Source organism: Pipra filicauda, unplaced genomic scaffold, assembly GCF_003945595.2.
Source record: "Pipra filicauda isolate LSUMZ 115617 unplaced genomic scaffold, ASM394559v2 scaffold294_size920599_pilon, whole genome shotgun sequence".
Classification (NCBI taxonomy): domain Eukaryota; kingdom Metazoa; phylum Chordata; class Aves; order Passeriformes; family Pipridae; genus Pipra; species Pipra filicauda.
The window spans coordinates 608,194-630,017 of record NW_024104414.1 but is presented as its reverse complement, the minus strand read 5'-3'; the positions used below and the strand labels follow the sequence as shown (position 1 = coordinate 630,017).

Sequence of the window (21,824 nt, the reverse complement as noted above, 5' to 3'; positions counted from 1 at the left end):
CCGGGGAGGGTTTTGGTGCTCTTGGAGTGAACCACAAGCCAGCATGGTGCTGCCTCATCCTCCCCACCCCTCACCTGTGTGCGGGGACACACCTGAGGGCGAGGGGCCATCGTTCATTATCGCTTTGAAGCCGCCTCTGTGCCCCGGCCCCTCACGGGGCTGCGCCACGTTGGGGTGAGGGAAGAGCTCAGCTCAGCCACCACAACGCCCCGAGCTGCAGCCGCCCCTGTGCACCTGCGCAGGGGTTGCTTTTGAGGGGTAGTTTCGGGTTGATTGGGGGTGTTTTTTTAAATAAACCGGGGCGGTAACGCCCGCCCGGCACTTCCCTTCCCGCCCCTCGCCCCGCCCCAAGATGGCGAGCGGCGCCTGAGTGAGGATCCGGTGCCGCCATGGCTGCGACGCGGCTGGAGCTGAACCTGATGCGACTGCTGAGCCGGTGCGAGGCGCTGGCGGCGGAGCGGCGGGACCCCGAAGAGTGGCGGCTGGAGAAGGTGAGGCCACCCGGCCCCTCCGTCCCGCGGCACCGCGGGGCGGCCCCTCTGTAACCCTCGCCGTGGTGTTAAACCCACTGCCTCTGCCACACCGGGTGTTTCTCCTTAATGCTGTCGCTTAAAGCCTTATTTTTCTCCTCAGTATGTGGCTGCTCTCGAGGACATGCTGCGGGAGCTGAAGAAGCAGTCGAGGTGAGCGCTCTGAGTCCCTGGGTGCCCGTTGTGGTTTTGTGGTTTAGAGGGAACGGCTTCAAGTTGTGCCAGGCGAGGTTCAGGTTAGATATTAGGAAAAAATTACTCACTGAAAGAGTGGTTAAGCGTTGGAACGGGCCGCCGAGGGATGCGGTGGGGTCACCATCCCTTTCAAGTGTTCAAAAAGAGTAGACGTGGCACTTTGTAATGTGGTTTAGTGGGAATGGGGGGGATTCAGTCGAAGGTTGGACTTGATGATCTTGGAGGTCTTTTCCAACCTTAATGATTTTGTGATTCAATAGTAATCTTATCTGTAAGTTGCCATAGCCCACAAACACCACAGTATATTCTTCCCTGTGGAAATGCCTATGCTCTGAGCTCTCCTTGTCTTGGAAAAGGTGATTTGCAGGGGGTTGCAAGTGTGTTCCTATCCTGAGGCTACATTTGTTAAAGACGCTTCTTTGAAGAACCACGTGTTGGTTTTTTCTGTCTTATTTTATTTGGAAAGTCACCTGAACAGTAGCAAATGCCAGTAACTTTTGGTTTTCTTGGTTATCTTTCAACTCCAATAGCAAGCCAGCCCCAGAACTGCTGAATGAATACTCTCGCAAAGTGGACTTCCTAAAGGGACTCCTAGAAGCTGAAAAATTGGTAAGATCTACTAGTTCAGCTTGAAAAGACTTCAGAGTTCTGTGTTTATTTCATCTTATTGCATAGTTCCTATGTTGGCCTTTATCTTGTATCTTAAAATAATAATTGTTAAAGTCTTACTAGGCAGCCCTTGTAAAACTGTGAATAAACGTATTGACTCCAGGTTTTGTTAAAAGGAGGTATTGCATGAAATCTGAATCTTCTTTCCTCCTTTTCAAAAGCAAAGTACAGCTTGCCTACAGCCTTCTCACTCCTTAGCTATGAGATGCAGGGGCAGGCACTGTCCTTCATCCTCGACACCTCTCTGGATAGTGCCGTGTGCACCTGGAGAGCTGGGAAGTACCACTAAGCTGGATTTTAGCTCATGGGGTACAATCAGTGCTGCTGAAGGATGAGGGTGATCACGCACCGAGGTGCCTCACACTGCAGAGTGTGATATCTGTGACTTTTCACTGCTCCTTCCCACTCACAGTCCTCATCAACAGAGAAGGCTCTGGCAAACCAGTTCCTGGCCCCCGGGCGCACCCCCACAACAGCCAGGGAGAGAACCCCAGCGACCAAAACAGTCCATCTGCAGACCAAGGCTCGCTGCACGGGCCAGATGAGGAGTGAGCTGCTTGGTACAGTAGGTTTGCTGCTGCTGCTGCTGCTTTGCTGGTACTTTACAGATTGTCCTTGCCTTCAGCTGCCTTGGGTGGCTGTGCCTGAGCTGTGTCCCAGCCTGGGTGGGGAGTCACCTTTTTTCCGGTTTGGGTGGTCTGAATCCTGGACACAGGCACTGTACCAGGCCTGCAGGGCTGTCTCTTACCAATGACCCTTTGTAATCTGCTGTTATGGTTTTCTTTCTGCCTCCCAGGACCCTTTGGCTATCAATGGTGAGTTTGATGTGTTGCTTTTCTAACTTTAGTCAACCTGAGTCTTACAGGGAAAGGAGGAGGAAGGTCAGGTATTAGAGATTGCCCAAAGTGTATTTTTTAATTTAGTGGCTCACCTTTTTTCAATATAGATTTTAAAAACACACAAAACGAAAAACAGATGAAAGCGGAAGTGTTATCAATGGTAGCAGGGACTTGCAGGAACCTCTTTTTGTAGAATTTGTACAGAAACAGACATTCTAGTTACAGAATTAGCAAGGACAATTTACCTTTATTGTTGCTCCTGTTCCCTTCTGCTTTGAGCCAATCATGTGATTTTGGGCTCTTGGAGTAGGCTCTGGAATACACAGCCATGTTTTTCATGTAGGGAACTGGGAGGAATTAATTTGTAGTTTCCATGGCTGCTGTTACAGTGGCTGGAGCTGGGCCAATCTAACCTGTCCTGAAAAAACACTTAAGATACACAGGGCTCAAACCCTGCCCTCAGGGATGTGATTCATCTGGGGGTTTTTTTCCCTCTTTTGATGTTACATGTCCTCTTTTCCCTGCGGAAAGTAGGTAGGCATTTGACATCCATATTCCTTGGGACAGAGGCCAGGTAGGATTTGGACAGCTGAAAATCCCTTACAGACTTGTTTTTTCAGCCTGTGATTGCATGGGAATTTATAAGGTGCTAAAGCACAAATTAAACTGGTTTTTTTTTTATTTTTCCCAGATTCTGAGGAGTTGAACATAAGGAAGCGGAAGTAAGTTAAAATTTCTCATTCCAATGCTCAGCATTTTGGAAACTACTTTCCCAATGGTCTTTAAATCTCAGATGTACTTTGATTTGGGTGAAGTGTTGGCTGATAGAAACCAAACTGTAATGACTTCAACTGATTCAACTGGCCTTGTTGTACCGTAGAGTTGCAGAATCTGAGGAAACCTTGGGAGATTGACCCGCAGGGAAGTACAAATCCCTTTTTTTCCCCTTGTGCACTTGTAGAGGCCCCCAATCAGACGAGAAGCAGTCGGCAGTGGAGCTGGATGCTGTGCTGCAGCACCACCAGGACATGCAGGAGAAGCTGGCTGAGGAAATGCTCAGCTTGGCTCGCAGCCTCAAAAACAACACCCTGGCTGCACAGAACGTGATCAAACAGGACAACCAGGTAGCACACCTTGAAGCTGTAACCCCTCAACTTTCCAACACAGGAGGTTAAAGTGCTCATAAGTGAAATTCTGTACTTATAACTCGATTCCAGGTGGTATTAGAGTGGGGAGACTGGAGGCAATACCTATCTGCTGCTGTGTGTGGTTGAATGTTTCCTCTGTTGGAGGAAATGTCAGCCAGCACATGCAGCTCTGAGTCTGACACCGTTTGCTCTCTTTGCTCCACAGACACTGTCCCATTCCCTCAGGATGGCAGACCAGAACTTTGAGAAGCTCAAGGATGAATCCGACCGCCTGGAGCAGCACGCGAAGAAATCGGTCAACTGGCTGCTGTGGATAATGTTAATTGTAGTTTGCTTTATATTCATCAGCATGATTCTCTTCATCAGGATTTTCCCCAAATTAAAATGATGCTTTTTTATTTCATTTAAAGCTGCCAGCAATGCAGCTGGAAAGCTCAGGTGTTGTGAGAACTGTCAGCAGTCAATGTCTTTGCCACTTGTCATGTCCTTAAAGAGGCTGTCCAAGGCCTACCTACCCTTGCATTCCTTCCTTGTGCAGGCTTGGTTTCATGGGGAAGGTTTTCCACACTTGGATACTTGGCTACTTCTTACCTGGTGACTATTGTTGCTGATGAGAGTTTACACGGAGCTGCTGACAAGGTCTTTAATGGACACATACAGTCATTTTTAATGTGGTTGTGGTAAATGTTACGACTCCTAAAAGGCGTTTAGTCAATATGAATATAAATAACAGGTGAAGTCTTATGCTCTTTCTGCACAGCTTTTCTGTACTGACCTAGGACTTGCTGCCAACAGGATATTTAATTTCAGCTCTGTACATACAGAACTGTAGGGGCAGGAAGAGAATTCTGCCATTGAGGTGCTTGCCTGGCTCAGATTCAGAGTTATCAACAGGTAACTTCAGGCTCACCTTTTTCCCAGATGGATATTTGGGACTTAGGACTTCACAATCTTCTCCAGTTTAGACTTATAGGTCTGGAGTTGCTGGCTGTTGCAATGTTTGCTTCCCTTTTGTATGTGCAAATGTTCTCACTTCTCATTGTTATGTGGACGCCGTTGCAGGAAGAAAACACCTTGACCTTGCACCACAGAACTGTAAACACAGAACCCCAGGTGGCACAGACCTCACCTGTGCAAACATGTTTTCACTTTAAGATGAGGGTGTAAGGAAGGTGGTGTCTTCAAGATGGAAGTAATAATTAAAAAAATACTCAGCCTTTCCTTTTTGAGACAAATCATTCTGGTCAAGAGTGTTCCTGTCAAATGTCTTCTTAAGGGTTCACTACAGTAAAACAGATAAACTAGAATTAATATTTTTAAAACACTGGTATTGCTAGAAAAACTTAGAGCTTGCAGTACAGCAAGGTTTATGTGACAGTGTAAGAGTCTTTGTAGGCGCTTGCGGTAAGCGGAAAGCAAACCCTTCTGCAGCTGTGCTGGTGTTCACGGAGTCCCCTTCTGGGAAGGGTCGGTGTTCAGGAGTGAGGTGTGTTTAAGGGAAGAGGGGAGGGCACCAGGTGACCCCGGGTGTGCTTTGGCCATTTCTGTTGCTGTTAGGAACCACCAGATGGGGTGTTCCAGGCCTGGCTGGTGATCCCAGCAGCCCCAGGCCAGGAAAAGGTAGGGAAAGAGCTGTTTGTTGGTTCTTACGAAAATCTGGCTTTGCTTTGAACGCATCCCAAAGCACCAGGCTGTGTGTCGGAGCTGTGCTCTGTCCTGTCGAAACCCAGCTGTGGTAATGAGGAAAGTTAACACTTTTTACATAAAAGTATTTCAGTTCATTTAACAGGATGTTTGGTATTTACTGCACCATTCACTTACAGAATCAAATTAATAAATATAATATGAAGTACAGCTTTTTATGTCCAACTACTCAGAAATCTGTGTGATACGCTCCCCTTCAAGCAAATTCATTACTTACCTCGAACTTTATTATAGAGATTTATAGTTGTAACAACCAATTTATGGACATTCCTACTTTTCCCAGTTGTTTTCTTCCACTGTAACGTTTGACATTTCACTGTGCTTTGTTAGTCAATGCTGTGTCATCAAATTATTTTTCATTTCTAATTGTTTACTACTTTCCCTGCAGGCATTTCAGGGCCGAGCTCTTCTCTTAGAGGCTGAATGTGGTGCTGGAATGTTTTTTGTGTGTGAGATTTTTTGGGATGCAACATTAATGCTTCACAGTCTATAACATTTTCCTCTTTATTACTTGAAATAAATTTTTTTTTCTAGCTTGCAAAAGATTTGGTGCATCATTGCAGACAAGTTTAAAGCTGAATTGTCATCAGCCATGTGTTGCCTGTAATTTTTGGCACTTAGAAATTAGGAGCTCAGTTGGAAAGATCTGAAAGGGAGCTATCAGTAACAGCTTGTCCCCAAGAAAACATCCACCCCTCCAAGTCATAGGAGCTGCTTTACAAAGAAGCCTGCACAGAGTGAGTTCAGAAACTATTTTAACTTTTGACCGTTAAGGCTTCATGGGTGTTTGTTATTTTGAAGGATGAACTGCCAGGATTGAACCCTGTAACTAATAACACCTTTTGTTATCTCGAGTGGCCGTTAAGCACTGAGCCTCTGCTTCCTGGGGGTTCTCTGCCTGGATGGAAGAATGTTCCCTTCTGCCCCAATCCCAACGGATCCCTTGTCTCAGCAGCCGGTGATCCCTGCACACGGGGTCGTTGTCTTGGCTTCTCTCGAGTTCATTTAGCAATTACAGTAATTCAACACCACTTTGAAGATGGGTGCCGGTAGTATTTAGAATAAACAATGACTCAAGGCTTTGTGACATTTCCCAGATGAATGACAGCTTTTATTTTTGACTAACCTATGGGGGGTGGTGGACGCTCTGCTGCTCCAGCTCCATTCCATGGCACGGGGCTCTGATGTGCTGCTCTCCACAGAATAATGTTATATATAGAAATCACTCTCTGTGAGAGTTGCCCAACTTTCCCAAAAGCTTGGGAAATCCAGATGGAGAGATGTTTATCAGGCACAGGGCTGGGCCCTGCTTAGCTTCTTGGCAGACTACCTACTTTGAGACAACAAGGAAAATGAAATTAAAAATCTTTTGGAGGTTTAGGTCACATCAGGCCGGTGAATGCACTGATTCAGAGTCTGGCAGCAGCAGTAACTCTGGGTCAGTCTAAGCTTTTCTGGCAAACATCCTTCGTGGCAGAGACTGTGTGTTACAATGCTCAGTGTTTAAGCAGTATCCTCAGTCCCAGCCAGATTGGATGTTCTGGAAGGATTGTGTACAGGTGATAGGCTGGAATGGCAGGAGCAGAACGCTGGATATGAAGGCTCCTGTGGCTGGGCAGTCCCAACTTGATTTGGGCACGTGTTCCCTGGGGTTTACTTTGCAGTTTCTGTGCACCAGACTTGAGAGGCTGTGGGCAGCTTTCTCAAACCGGCAGCTATTGTGCCAAAAGGGAGCATCTTGTAAAGAGTGAAAACAAGGGAGTGGGCAAGAGCAGGTTTCTGCTCCTGACTGTTCACTGTGACACTCCCTTCTCATTGTCTGCTCTAAACGTGCCATTAAAGCTCAGAATTGAGTCTCGCGATTAATAGTTGCAATCTAGTTTCTTTTATGGAAGAAATCCTTCCCTGTGAGGGTGGTGAGGCCCTGGCACAGGTTGCCCAGAGCAGCTGTGGCTGCCCCATCCCTGGAAGTGTCCAAGGCCAGGTTGGATGGGGCTTGGAGCAACCTAGTCTGATGGAAGGTGTCCCGACCCACGGCAGTGGGGTAGAATGAGGTGAGCTTTAAGGTGCCTTTCAACCCAAACCATTCTGGGATTCTGTGAATTGGGAAGAAAAATGTAACCACAATGCTGTAGCAGCTGGGAGCAGATCCTCAAATGTCCTGGTGTGCAGCAGAGTCCTGCCTGAGCCCATTCCTGAGTCCTGCAGCCTGTGCAGGGGCTGGCTGGGAGCTCCTGCCCTGACCTGCCCCCTTGCTGAGGCTCCGTGTGCTCTTGCCCTGTGTCCCACTGAACAGGAGTGACATTAAACCCCGCTGGACCTAAATCAATACCACCTGTCACATGATGCCACTGTGACATTTCTGGCATGAGCGCTCCCTCTAATAGGAGCTGGAAGTGGGAAGCAGCAGCAGTTAGTGAATAATGGATCAGATATGCCTGATTTGTAACATTTACAGAGAGAGGGCGTGTCTCCCAGCGACAGAACAAACCGGTTATCAAACGGGAACTGGGAGCTCTGTTGTCCAAAATGCAGCTTGTGAGCTAAAGCAGTGAGGAGCACCAAGGGTTTGTGAATCCCCGCTGCCAGCAGGGCCATCAATCCCTCCAAATTAGACTCTAGATCAACAAAAACGTGCAAGGAAATACAGAACCAAAGAAGGAGGGGGTGAGCTGTGGATAGAACTGGTGTAGCCAGTGGGTGTCCTGGAGCCTAGTGTGCCTGCGCTGTGAGTGGGTGACACGGCTGCAGCCGCTGCCTCGCACGTGGTGGCTGATAAAGAACAGGGTGCCTGGCAGCAGGTTGTGCAAACCACACGTGGGGCTGGCTCAGGGTAGGGCAGAAGCTGTAGGGAAGGATGGAGGATAAGGACAGTCTGTCTGACTGTCTCACATCTGGGCCCAGCTCACGTAGTTCTTTCGAGTTGAAAAGTTTGATGCTGAATTAGATCAAAATGTTCTGACAAGGAATGGAAAGTAAATCTAATATTGCATCTGCCTCTGTGGCATCCAAAAATCAAACTGAACAAACCCAGAAACCAGACAAAAAATAGATAAAACAAGGCAGTGCTGCCGTTGGCCATGGAGAGCTGTGATTTCCTTTGCATCCTCCATCTCCAGGGTCTTTGACCTGCATGTAGCAGAGAGATGCCCTCTGCCATTTTCACCTTGGCCAGAAGTTTTATTTGCTCATGTAACAATAGAATTCTCCAGAAGGATCTGACAGTGTTTCCTGTTTCAATAGTAAAAAAGCTGGGACTTGTGTCCTCAGCATGTAAAGTGACCGGATCTCCATCCTCTGAGCCTTCTCCCATCGAGGAAAGAAAAGTCACTTATCGGATTTGGTGTGGACGGAAGGAAGGGTAAGAAAGGAACTGTCAATCCATGATGTGAAATATTTTATATTGAGAGATTTGGCAAATGGTTCTGTGTGACTCTAAACAGGATGAGATAATTTTCCAAGGTCAGCTCTTTTGTACTCTCAGCTTTAGGTTTAGTCACCAAGAAGTCAATTCTGTAACCTTTGCAGCAACATCCTGCCAGTGATGTAGAGACTTGGCTGTTGTGGCTTCAACAGCAACTCTGCTGCATCTTCAAAGGACAGGAGGCTGGATAACATGAGTTCTGCACAGTGAGAAACTTGTGAGTAGGAAAGTATGTCTGGAAATCAATAAAAACAGAGCAACTCGAGTCATGGGGTGACTCTTCACCCAGGCAGTTGCAACCTGTTGTTAAGAGAAGGCCACTATTGAGTGGGTGAAGCAGAAGGGGAGAATTCTGGCCCTCAGCTCAGCCTCCTGCTGTGTGGCTTTGGCTCTTGAACTGGTTTTCAGCTGTTTTGTTCTTTAAGCAGAACTGGTACCAACGTAACTTCTTGGTGAGTCAACTGCTCTAAAGCTCCTTTTGGGCACAAAGTTTGTGTTCCTTAACTATTCCTTGACTGATTAATTAGCAAGGAACTTTATTTTGTATGACTAAAACCACCCAGCCTAAAACCACCCACCTGTGCTTGGTTCCAGTGTACAGAGAGAAAGATATGTTCAGTTTTCAAGGTGTGAAGCTTTCAGCAAATGCTGGTGATAGGGAAGCTGAGCCATGTTCTCTCCATGTCCACTTGTGTCAGTGTAAGGATGTCACTGCTGGAACATCAAGCTGGTTTGCAAAGTCACTTTCCCTTTTCATTCCTGCAAAGGGGGTTCCTGTTCCAGGGATGTGGCTGCCAGGGGTGGGCTTCCAAGGACTTCAGTTCCTGGCAGCATTGATCTGGAGGGGCTGGGATCTGTTAGGAAGTTGGTACACTTGGGTTGGTTTGATGTGGAAACATCTTTAGGGCAGAGCAGTAGGGCTTTGGACAAGGGGGAATGGCTTCCCACTGACAGAGGGCAGGGTTAGATGGGATATTGGGAAGAAACTCTTCCCTGCAAGGATGATGAGTCCCTGGCACAGGTTGCCCAGAGAAGCTGTGGCTGCCCTGTCCCTGGAAGTGTCCAAGGCCAGGTTGGATGAGTCTTGGAGCAACCTGGATTGGAAGGTGGAAGGTGTCTCTGCCTATGGCAGGGGGTGGGACTGGATGGGCTTTAAGGTTCCTTCCCACCCAAACCATTCTGTGATGTAAATAAGGAATGAAACAAACCAAAATAAATAAGTCTCTGTTGGTTCAGGTAGGTGGATACACTCTATTGCAAGTCTCTCTGTATTTATTTTATTAGGAGGATGTAGAACTGAATCCCCATGGGTTGTAAGTATCACAGTTCCTAGCAGACACTTAACCACTGAGGAGAGAAAGAAATGTGACTGTTGTCAATATTTAATATACCAAACTACTGATTTTTAGTAGTTTCTTGAATCAGAAATGAGAGAAGAGCCTGCATTGCAGCGATTAGGAAAAAAAAAAAAGAGTAAGCAGGTGTTGGCTTAGTTTCTCTGCACCCACATTGCTCCTGTTGGTTTATCTGATTGCAAACCAAGTGCGCTGTAGCGTGATGAATAGGTAGCAGTGAGTGTATGGGAAAGATGCTGGAAAGATTGCAACCCGATGTTCTTAATCAGTAATTAGAAACTAAAAATAGTATTTTAAGAAAAGATAATAAATCTGTAGCCGTTAATCCTCCTGTGCCAATGTGTAAGCTGATATCATTATTACATGAAAGGCAATAAGAACATAAGTGAGTAAGCAGGAAGAGATTGCTATTAGAGTCAGAGTATAAATTCCACACAGCCCGAGCTGTCTAGGTGGTGTTTGGCTCTGTCTGTTTTATGCAAAGCCTACAGTCATAAAGCAGGTTAATTTGCAAGCAGAGAAGGCATAGTTTTGTTGTTTATTTCCATTCCTTAACTGCCCTTACTTCCTGAAGTATTCCAGGATGAGTGATGTTCCCAGTCCCTCTGCACTTGTGAGCTCGAGGCAGCAGTGTGGATTTGGGAAAATGGACAGAAATGGGGGAAATGCCTTCCCATGATGGCGGTTCTGACACACAAAAGGGCTGAACCAACAGCTCCTGTGCTGTGCAGACACGCATCTGCTGTGCTGATCACAGAGAAAGCATCCCCACTTAGGCAGAGCCTTTCATCTCAGCATTTAAATAGTCTGCGAATGCCAAGATGGAGTTATTGTCACACAGGTACTATCCTAGCTAATCTTGCTTATGCTGGTCAGAGCAGGCCCTTAGCCTTGCCCTGTCCAGTAGGGAAACCTCAAACAACGTCAGGGAGTGAATCACACCAACAGAGCCCTGATTTCACTGACCTCCTTCCGCTCTGTCACAGCCCTGTGACGACTGCAATGATTCTTTATGTGGAGAAGTAACACCAATTATTTAAAGGGTGTAAACCCATAGTGCAATTCAATGTCCAGACACAGGAGCTGAGGCACAGTGACCTGCTGGTCACTGCTGGCCTGCCCCAAGGCCATTGAGTGAGCAAAGTGAGATCTGCTGTAAGCTGAAGATGAAGAGGGAAAGATTTTAAAGAAACGAGTCTATTTACCAAGCATATTTGAATTTTAAAAAACCTTTATTCCAACAGTTTATAACTCATTTGTCTTGCAGAAATGGCTGAAAGCAAGAGCCAGATAAAATTACTGGAAGTTGCCAGGAAACGTACTGTCATGGCTTAGCGTGAGCACATCGCAGAGATGATTAAAAAAGGCACCAAAGGGTGAATCTCAGAGGAAAAAGAACCAGAAATCTGCAGTGGTCTTTGGGCTCTGTGCTGGTGAGCGGGCAGTGCCCTCACCCCAAGCTCTGTCCAGGGGGGTCTGGGGGCAATTCATCCTCTCCAAATGCCTTATGGGAGGAGGAGGAGGGACACGGGCACAGCCAGGGGCAGCAAGATAGGATCATACAATCCTAGAATGGTTTAGCGTGGAAGGGACCTTAAAGCTCATCTCATTCCACCCCCTGCCCTGGGCAGGAACACCTTCCACTATCCCGTCCAGCCTGGCCTTGGACACTTCCAGGGACGGGGCAGCCACAGCTGCTCTGGTAAAACCTGTGCCAGGACCTCACCACCCTCCCAGGAAACAATTTTTCCCAAACATCCAACCTCAACCTCCTCTCTTTCCATTCGAACCCAGGGCGCGATGCTGCTGCTGAACCGCCCCGTTTTACTCAAACGCTACCGCGGCTACAGCGGCTCCCCATCAGCGGGTCTCACAGGCGGCCGGGGATCGCAGGTGGATGGATTGAGGGAGGGAGGGATGGACAGATGATGGAGGGATGAAGGGAGGGATGGATGATGGATTGATGGTGCTGCTGCTGCCGCCGCTCCTCCCCCGGCCGTCCCGTCCCGTCCCCGCCGGCTCCGCGCCGCCTCTTGCCGCCGCCCCGCTCCGCTCCCAGCTGACGGGGGCAGCCCCTTGTTTACTGGCCGGGGCGCCGCCGCCAGCCCGGCCTGCGCTGAAAGGGGCCGCCGGGCCGGGGCCGACAGCACGGGCAGGGAGGGGCCGGCCGCTATAAAGGGGGGGCTCCGCGGGGCTCCCACCGGCGATGCTCGGCCGGGCCCGGCCCCCGCGCCCGCCCCGCGGGCTCTGATTCGCGCCGGGCGGCGGCGGCGGCGGCGGCGGCGGCGGCGCGGGGATGGGAGCGAGAGCGGCGGCGGCGGCGGCGCTGGCCGTGGCCGTGGTGCTGGGAGCCTGGTGCGGCCGCGGCCGCGGAGAGAGTGAGTCGGGGCTGGGAGAAGGGAAGGGAAGAGAAGAGGAGGGGGCGCCGGCGGCAGAGCGGGCCCCGCCGTGCCCTTTGTACCTGCGTGGGGCCCGAGGGCAGCGCGGCCGCGGCCCCGGAGCGCTCCCGGGTCACCTTCACCCCCCGGTTCGGGAGGGCCTGGCGGCCGCTGGGACCGAAGGAGGCACGGCACCGGGAAGGGCTGCGGCGGCGAGCGGACGGCGCGTCCCGGCCCGCGGGGCCCCGCTATGGGGCCGGGGGGTCACCGGGGGCCGCGCCCGGGGCAGGCGCGGGGGAGGACACGGCCCCCTCCTCGGGTTCATTCCCCGGGCTCCTTCCCTTGAGTCCTTGCCCCTGATTCTCTTCTTCTGAGCCTCTTCCCCGGTTCCCTCCTCGGGTCCCCCCTCCTTGATCCCCCACCCCAGTCCCCTTCCCTGGCTCCCCTCTCTGGTCCTCTCCCCGAACCCTTCCCCTGGTCTCCCCTCCGTGGTCCCCGCTCCCTGGTCCCCCACCCCAATCGCTTTCCCCGGGTCCCCTCCCTGGTTCCCTCCTCCCTGGTCGCCCTCCCCGGTCCCTTCTCGGGTCTGTCCCCAGTCCCCTTCCCCGGTCCCGTTCCTGGTCCCCTCTCCAGCCCTCTGCCCCCGCCGCTCCTCGGCCGCCTCAGAACCGGCTCCGGTTTCAGGAGGGTTTAGCGTGGCCAGACGGGGAGGTTTTGTCTTTAACCACTTTTGGGTAGTGGTGCCAAATCCCCAGGTATAAAGGGGGGAATGCTTCCGAGGGGATGGTCTGTGTTTACGCAGGGGCTTGTAAAAAAAGAAAAAAACGGGGCGTAAAGATGTTGGGGTGGAGGTCACAAGCTTGTTAAACCCACTGCTGGCTCGAGGTTAAGAATTACGAGCTGTTTTGGTGGGTTACGTTAAATAAACTTGCTTAGGAAATCCCTTTAATTAGAGGTTCTTTAATTTGGGGTGATTTTTACAGATTTTTTAACAAAAGGGAAATATTTATTTAAAGACAGCTGACTGGATCTGCGGATCGTCTCTTCCATAGACAATCTGCTTGTTAACATTCCCATTGGAAAAGGTGGTAGCAAGAGAATCAGTTCAAGTATAGACAATCCAGTGACATTTTTGGGATGTGAATGGTATTCAGGGAATAAAGCAGGATTTATCCATAAAACAGCCTCTTTTTCCAGCAGTAGGACAAATTCCATATTTCAAAAATACCCCAGTTTCTTCCTCATATATGTTTTTATGGTCAAAGCCTTAAAGGAGGCTGGTGGCTCAGTGTTACCTTGGGAGGGTCAGTCCCACTGGTGTGGGCAAACCTGCCCCTTACCATCAGAGGGGTGAAGGCAGTTAACATATAGCACTAATAATAAATAAATACATATATAGCTTGAGTCCAGTAGTTCCTAATTTGAAAATGTTATTATTACTGCTACAGTGAAGCATGTTATTTAGTTCTTTATTTAAATCATATTTGCTTTTTGGGATGCAAATGTGTTTATGATCTTAACTCCATAATCTTTGCTGTGTTAGTACTTGGTGGGATTACTACATGTTCTTGAGTTCATGGATGGAGAAACAGGAGCACAAGATACCAAAGCAAAGTCTGGGCTGGAATATTTTCATGTTATTCATACAGTGCAAATACTTTGTAAAGTATTTTGCGGACAATTCGGACCATCAAGTCTCTAATTCAAAAGGTTTTCAGCTGCTGTGGTGCTTGACTCAGTTTTCTGGGAATGATTAGGTCATGGAGCTCTCCGGTGGGGATGGAAAACAACCCGGACCGAGAGGGCACCAGCCTGGCTCGGAGGGGAAATGCACCTACAGGAGTTGCATAAGTAAACAAATTGTTCCCTGAGCAACGGGGCTGATGAGAGCAGCTTTGTTGGAGCCCTGTGCTCACACAGACAGGCCCCGAGATAATGCTGTTTTCCAGTGACAGTATTCCCCCTATCCATAGTTTTCCTTGTGCCCTGTGTCTTTCCCTTCCCTTCCCCCTTTAGACAGCAGCAGTTTGGGGGAAAGCAGCATGTAGAATGTGTAAGTGGTTCAGAAGGCAAATGGAGGGGGTGGTTTACATTCACACTTACATCCTTTGGATGCAGACACTGAGTTTTCCCTCCTCAATCCATCCCCTAAGTGTTTTAGGAATACTCTGTGTGAGAGCTCTCTTCCTCTCTTACGTGAGACTGAAGGTAGTTGGTGAGTTCAGAAGTTACTGACACAAGCAGAAACAAGGGTTAAGGAAAGGAGACCCAACCTGTGCATGAAATGAAGATCCATACGTCTTGTTTTGGGAAGAAAAGCAGGTTTGTGTATTTTTTTATCACTGTGTAAACATAATGCAGCTTCTTGAAATAAATCTCACACGTGACTCATGCCTGTCAGTTCATTAGCTGTGGTATTTGGGGTGGGATTTACCTCACCTAGTTTTAGGCATCTACTAATGGAACAACTTACTCTGGGCTCCTTTTGTGGTTAGTGGAAAACTAATCAATGCACTCTCTAGAGTCTGGAGTACACTTCCTCCCCTTCTAAACTCGGGCCCTAAATTTGGGTGCTGCACATGCATTACCTGCTACTGATGTGGGAATTGGGAATCTAACTGAGATCTCTCCGTCTAAATCATCATGTGGGACAAATATCACTGGGTATTGCGGTAGTGCTACCCTTAAAAGTAGGTTGCTTCTTAATTATATCTGGCTCACACAGAAGGCTTGGAAACTCATTAAGAAACTGCCCCCTTGTCCCACCTCAACCCTGTGTCAATTTTTGGTGTTGAGAGACTCAGTCTAGAATGAAATTGTGCTCCCAGGAGTGTAAAATAGTAAGAGTGAGTGCAGGAGGGCAAGGCTGTACCAAACCCAGCACCAGCCGTGTCCGTGCGCTGTCCCAATGTGTCCTCTCACTGTTCTGGAGAGAGGCAGCACTTACTGTCTCTGAGCAGTGTAAAACCCCAGAGCTTTCTGGAGGTTAGTTTTGGGGTGACTATCTTGTGGAATGTAAATGATGTTGATATTGGCAACGTGTAGAACCTGTTCCTGCTGCCTTTGAAGCAGGAGGATCTTTAGGTCTGTTGCCATCGACACCGACTTGAGCCGTTACCCCGAGTGATCTCCGTGGTCCTGGGATGTTGTCGCCTCACTGCTGATTATCTTTGCCTGGAAAACAGGGCAGGATGAGTCCTGTTTTCTCTTGTGTTTTGAATTGAATGAGGAGAGTATAAAGATAGCCCAAACCAGGCTTTGTAGGCCAGGCTGGGAGCTTATCTGTGCTTTGGGTGACCTCCGTGAGAGGTTTTCCCTCAACTCAGTGGTGCCAATGTGAATTGTGGGAGGTAACAGGCACCTGAGATGTTCCCTGAGGGGCTGGGGGCTTATAGGGGCTCACTTTGACATCCATATCCAGCTCATTGCTCAGATCTAAATGTCTGAGGTGCAAAACTGAAGCTTAAAAATTCACATTTCACAATTAGATGGTTTGTATGTTTATGAAACTATTGCTGCAGTAGGTAGAACTGTCTTACAGTCCTTGCCACTGTCATGTCACTTAACAGGATGTTTTCCTGTCTCAGCAGTTATCCCAAGAAAAACCCAAAAGTCCTTTTGCCAGTTTCCTAATACCACTACCTTATGCAGAATTGCAAAGCTTTTGGCTCGACCAAAGTGAGTGTGATTTTTCTCCAATAGTTTGTTTATTCGGTAGGCAGCAAACACTATAAAAAAGCAGAATTAACTGATAGTTACCTCAAATGGTTTGTGAGCCTTCTGTGCCAGATTACACTGGTCTTTATTGTTAAAGGCCAGAGCTCTGAAGCAGTGAATCATTAAGGTTTGGTATCCACATGATTTACTATAAACAAGGTTTAAGTTCCACCTATTCCCCTGGTTAGACTCTATCTTGAAAACTTAACCTCTGACATCAGATCTGGTTTCTTTATTCAGGATTTGAAGGTTGTTACCAAACCAGTTTGTCCAAGAGGCTTCAGCATCTTGGGGTTTGTTTGTTTGTTTGTTTGTTTCATGTGTTCAACTTGGTGTTGGGGGGGGGGGAGAGGCTGATGGAACATGTCTACAATGATTTATTCCGTTTTTGAAGTTCCTGTGAGTAGCTTGGTAGCAGGGATGGAGGATGTGCTTCCTCTGGCAGCTGTGCTGCTGGTTCTGCTGAAATTCAGGAATTTATGTGTAGTAGAGGTTTTGCCAGTAGTTTGCATAGGAGTAGCTTTGGGCCCTACTACTGGAGAATCAATTTGTGATTTTTAGTTCCCTGAAAACAGATTTATGTGTTTTTTGAAACCAGGTTGTCTGTGCTATAATTGATGGCTCAGCTTTGCTCTCCATCTTCTGGGATCAGACTTGCCTTGCCTTCATCATGAATGGTTGAGTAATTCCCCTGTCCCTGCAGAAGAACTACTATTGGGGGAAGCTGTGGAAAAATGCTTATTACTTTGCTTTGAACTGCTTCTTGTTGTCTTGGTAACAATAAATTTATGGGATGACTTAAACAGCTACTGCATGAACAGGAGATACAAACTGCTGCAAATTCAGAGACGTGAAAAGATGGAGAAACCTCCAACCAAAAAACGTATTTTGTCTCAGATGTTCTTAATTCCTTATTATTCTACTTGAGGGGGTAAAGAAAAGGAGCTCAGATACTCTGGTGGTACTTACCACTTAAAAACTAAACTGAAGTAGAACATGAAAAATAGTTAACTGCGATTTTTATCTCAATGTGGAAAAAAAATGGTAAAAAAAAATTAATCTGTGTAGATTTACAACTATATTAGTCTTTTATTCAGTTGTTTATTTCAGAAACAAACCTCTAATGTACTCTGAAAGCCTCCTGAGTTTCCATACCAGGCTCCCAGCAGTGTTTGACATCCTTCCACTAAAGGGCTGGTGCAGAACCCCCAGTGCTGGAGCAGAGGATGTGACCATTATTCCATTGCTGCTGCTCAGCTTTGTAAGCAGCAGAGTTTGGATAACTCAGAGGACATCCTGGTTTGCTAGAATGTGTGGAACCCCCTGTCAAGTCTGCTGGCAGCACTCATGACCAATAATGCATTCTGTCTTGGGCTTAAAATGGGTGAAAAATACAAAAATAGTTGTAAAATGCAAACAGCTGATGGACTGTGGATGTTGTACTCCCAGCTCTGGTAGATTTATATGATTCTTTAGCTTTTCAAAAGCTCCACCTGTCTCTTTTTAGATTCAGCTTCAGCAAACCTTTGTTCTGTCACACATCTCAAAATATTGGGTGTTCTTAGCCTTTAGCCACCTCCAGTGGGGAATCCGTGTCAGAAGCGAGGGAGGTTTGTGTCCTGTGTGGATGTTTAAGTTGTTGGATTTTTTGAGGAGGTTAGCAGATCTTTGAGCAGCTTTCAGGCTGTTTGGACCAGGAGCAGCATGGCTTATGTTAGTGGTGATCTCTAGAAGCCCGGAATTATTTGAATCAGGTTCACGGACAGTGTAATTTAACTGATTTTGAGTGTTAAGGAAGGTGGTGAGAGCTGTGATCTCCAGGGCTGCAGAGACCAGGCTGGCGTTTGATGGGAGCAGACCTTTGGAAAAGGGGTGGAGGGACAGGACAAGGGGAATGGCTTCCCACTGCCAGAGGACAGAGTTAGATGGGATATTGGGAAGGAATTCTTCCCTGTGAGGGAGGTGAGGCCCTGGCACAGGTTGCCCAGAGAAGCTGTGGCTGCCCCTGGATCCCTGCAAGTGTCCAAGGCCAGGTTGGACAGGGCTTGAAGCAACCTGGTCTGGTGGAAGGTGGCCCTGCCCGTGGCAGGGGGTGGGATTGGATGGACTTTAAGGTTCCTTCCAACCCAAACTATTGTGTGATTCCATGATAATCCTCTCTGTGAAGCCTGGCTGGGTGTGTATCTGTTCCTCTGCCAAAGAGGATCATGAATTCCCTCAGTGCTGGGCACCCACCCTGAGGTGCTGAGGTGATGCAACAGTTCCCACTCAGAATAGCTCCTTTAGACCAAGTTCCTTAGCTCTGCTCCTGGACGATAGGAAGATCTCTACAGCCTGAAATGCAGCCACAGCACCAGGAGGGCCTGGTCCTGACTGTACCAAACTGGAGATCTTTCCACCCAAACTCAGGGTTCTCTTTCCATGGAGCTGAGCAGGGATGGCTGTGGGCAAAGGGCTTGTCTGGGGCCAGCTTGTGTCCAGTTCCTGGTGACTTACCTAATTCTAGGCAAAAGGATGAAAGACTGAGGCAATTATGCATCTCATGGCCTTGAGCCACAGCAATAGCCTGCAGCTCTTACTCTACAAAGTAATTCCTAGTCTGGAGAGCTGAGCTGTATTTTTTTCCCTTTCCTCTTCCTTAAGGTCACATTCCAACAGGCAGGACTTTATCCTGTGAGACAGCAACTGGCCCTGGGTACCACCTCAGCACTGCCTGTGTGCTCAACAATAATGAGAACCACTAATAAATAAGAACCAAGATGTTGGATTTTGAATTTATCTGAGTTTTACTGTTGTGGTGACTTGTACAGTGAGTTTTATTTGTCCTTCTGTTACTTCTCCTTTCGTGAAGAAACCACTGCCCCGTGCTGTCATGCACTTGCTTCCTTGGAAATGCCAATTTATTTGCAATAAATATTCAGAGTATTTCAGCTGAATCTGTTGCTCTCCCAATTCTTTTAGCCCCAGGGTGGGATGTGCAGCAGGACAGCTTTGGAGTTACTTCCAGTTTGGGACAGAGAGGTTGCTGCTTGCTGCTCATCGGGCTTCCTTTCCTGCTTTTTCAAGTACATCCCTAATCTTTGAGGCACTTTTTCTTCCAGAAAGCAATTTATGAAACGACTTGGATACAGTGCCAAAAAGTCCCATTGGGCCGGACCATTGCTTCAAGTCCCATATTAGTGTTGCCAAATTTAATTTTTTTTTTTTTTTATTACGGTGGAGCAAATTTTTGAATAATCATTAAGACATTTGCATAGAATTTGGTTTTAACCCCTACAGCTGTGTGAAACCAGGAGGAGTCAGGCAATCCTAACAATGAAATATTTGTGTCTGCATTAGTTTTGTAAGGCCTGGTTGTTGCTGGGTAATCTCTTGAAGCTGTGGTGTAGTGATTTTAGAGTTGATGAGCTTTAAATGCAGTGACAAAAAGGCAGAAGATCCTGTGCTTTTTGTTCTTAAGCGGGGAGGGAAGATGCTCTCTAAGCTTTAGACAAAAGGGAGAATCCTTTAAGTGGGTGCAGTGTTCAAAAAAGAAAAATTCATGAAGAATCCACCTGGATTTGAATGTTAAGGTCTGGCTGATGTTTCTGTGACGTTTAATTTCAAAAGGGCTGTCACTGTGAGTTCTGTTATGCTGTGCTGGTGTGCGGCTCTGAATTTCCTTCTTGATTTCTTACCTGTGCTTAGAGTTAACAAAAAATATTTTCCTATTCAAACTTTTTTTCCTTCTGCTGGTGCCTGGATTCCTACTGTTCTGTTTACCTTCTAATTTATGCTTCATGTAGTTGTTCACTTTGCCAGTTCTTTGGGTTACTGGTTCTGCTAAATAAACTGCCCAGGTAGTCAAGACAGGGAGATTTGCACCCTTGAGAAAATAATAGCAAAAAAGCCCCAACACCTCATCTGAAAAGAATGCTCAGGGCAAAACTTACTAATGTAGTAAATGACTCCTGTCAGCAAAGTCTGGGCAGAAGCGTGGGCTGTGCTCCTGCCTGTGTGTATTTCCAGGTTTTTCTGCTCTCTTCCCAAGCACTGCCATCTCTGGCCACTATTCTTTTCATGTCTTCCCCTCCCTGCAACTATTCTAAATTACTCCCTCTAATCCACTGGCATTAATTGCACAATCTGAGACGAGGTAGGTGTGTCGCTGGCAACTGTCTAGAGAAAACAGCCTCAGTTGCTCAGATATCTCTTCCTTTCGTGAGGGATGTCTCAGGACTGGTGTTACCACTGAGTCGTGACAGAGGCAACAGACAGACACTCAAAATGGCAGAAAAAATGATGAAATACTCTTTCAGTCTTATTTTGTAACCATAATACCAGGGAATGTTCCCCACAGTGTATTTCTTAACACTTGAGGCCTGCTTTGCTGAGAGGGCCACGTGTCCTGGTTATCATGCAGTTGGACAAAACTGTGTATTTAGGAAACTCAAAACAATTAAGCTTCTGTTAAATAAATAAATAACGTTTTCCTTTGCCTCCCAGTTTGCAGGAGCATGGACATCCGCAACAACCTGACCCGGCTGAACATGCTGGAGAACTGCACTGTGATCGAGGGCCACTTGCAGATACTGCTGATGTTTAAAACCAAACCAGAGGATTTCCGTGAGCTCAGCTTTCCTAAGCTGACCATGATCACAGACTACTTGCTGCTTTTCCGTGTGTACGGCCTGGAGAGTTTAAAGGGCCTTTTCCCCAACCTCACTGTGATCAGGGGGACTCACCTGTTCTTTAACTATGCCCTGGTGATTTTTGAGATGGTTCACCTGAAGGAGATCGGGCTCTACAACCTCATGAACATCACCCGGGGTGCCGTGAGGATTGAGAAGAACAATGAGTTGTGTTACCTGTCCACCATCGACTGGTCAAGGATTCTGGATTCTGTAGAGGACAACTACATTGTGGCCAACAAGGATGACAAGGAGGAGTGTGGAGATGTGTGTCCTGGGACCGTGAAAGGGAAGAGCAACTGTCCCCCCACTGTGATAAACGGCATTTTCATCGAGCGCTGCTGGACACACGATCGCTGCCAGAGGGGTGAGTGCACGGTGGTGGAGCTCAGCTGTGGGTCTGCTGTCAGTTTTTAACCTTCCAGTCCTGTGAAGCACTGACACAGGTTGCCCAGAGGGGTCTTGAATGCTCCATGCCTGAAAGTGTCCAAGGCCAGGTTGGATGGGGCTTGGAATAACCTGGGCTAGTGGAAGGTGGGAACTGGATGATCTTTAAGGTCTGTTCCAACCCAAACCATTCTATGATCTGTTGGAGAACTAACAGGTACCTGTTGATTGCTGTCTTTAAGCACAGGTTCACAAAAGCCAGGCTAAAAATTGGCATTAGAAGGTGAAGAGAGAACCTTTGTGATGGGGCTGTTTGAGCAGTTCTTTCAGCTGCATATATGAGGAATCCAAAAATGTGTGTTTGGTTTCTCTGGAGAGTCAGGAACTGCCTGGAGCTCCCCATTTTAGTGGACTGTGAGTGGAACTGATGTGGTGCTCTGAACATCTCTGTTGGTGCTTGTGTAGGGATTTAAAAGTCCAGACTGACTGAAAGGCTGCAGCAAATGGGAACAGGACAGCAGAGAAAAGTCTTTGTGGAATAAACATGACTCTGGAAAGGCGCAATAACATTTTTCCTGAAACCTTCCCGCCATAAGACCGTTTAAAATACCTGGATGAGTGAGCAGTGTTTGCATAGAGTAAGAAGCAGGAAGCCAAGTCAGACCTGAAGAGGAAAAGGGAAGGAGGAGAGAGGACCTGGATGGGTTGGAGGGTGAAATAATGGGGTTTGAGCCCAGGGTTGTGGTTCAGGTGAGAAGGTGTGTTCAGAAAGCTCCCGGCTTGTTGCCACTCCTGAACTCCAGTTCTC

At 47.7% G+C, this 21,824-nt stretch overlaps 2 protein-coding genes across 2 annotated transcripts in view; both read left to right on the top strand.

Annotated features, from left to right (window-relative positions):
- Nucleotides 1-244: 244 nt before the first annotated feature.
- USE1 (unconventional SNARE in the ER 1) lies at nucleotides 245-5,628 on the top strand. Its single transcript, XM_027715418.2, has 8 exons — nucleotides 245-491; nucleotides 634-683; nucleotides 1,256-1,334; nucleotides 1,807-1,959; nucleotides 2,191-2,209; nucleotides 2,925-2,955; nucleotides 3,195-3,357; nucleotides 3,587-5,628. The coding sequence occupies exons 1-8, from the start codon at nucleotides 390-392 to the stop codon at nucleotides 3,767-3,769; spliced, it is 780 nt and encodes a 259-aa protein (XP_027571219.1). The 5' UTR covers nucleotides 245-389; the 3' UTR covers nucleotides 3,770-5,628.
- A 6,532-nt stretch (nucleotides 5,629-12,160) lies between these two features.
- The window catches only part of INSR (insulin receptor), a 58,720-nt gene continuing 49,056 nt past the window's right edge, over nucleotides 12,161-21,824 (top strand). The window contains exons 1-2 of the mRNA XM_027715471.2: nucleotides 12,161-12,242; nucleotides 20,445-20,996. Coding sequence (XP_027571272.1) covers nucleotides 12,161-12,242; nucleotides 20,445-20,996 — 634 coding nt within the window. The remainder of the gene's footprint in view (nucleotides 12,243-20,444; nucleotides 20,997-21,824) is intronic.

Excerpts from the sequence above, each read along its gene's own strand:
- USE1 (XM_027715418.2), top strand. The coding sequence starts at position 390 with ATGGCTGCGACGCGGCTGGAGCTGAACCTGATGCGACTGCTGAGCCGG. Across the intron at positions 492-633 it reads AAGAGTGGCGGCTGGAGAAG|TATGTGGCTGCTCTCGAGGA; the intron begins GTGAGGCCACCC and ends TTTTCTCCTCAG. Across the intron at positions 1,335-1,806 it reads TCCTAGAAGCTGAAAAATTG|TCCTCATCAACAGAGAAGGC; the intron begins GTAAGATCTACT and ends TCCCACTCACAG.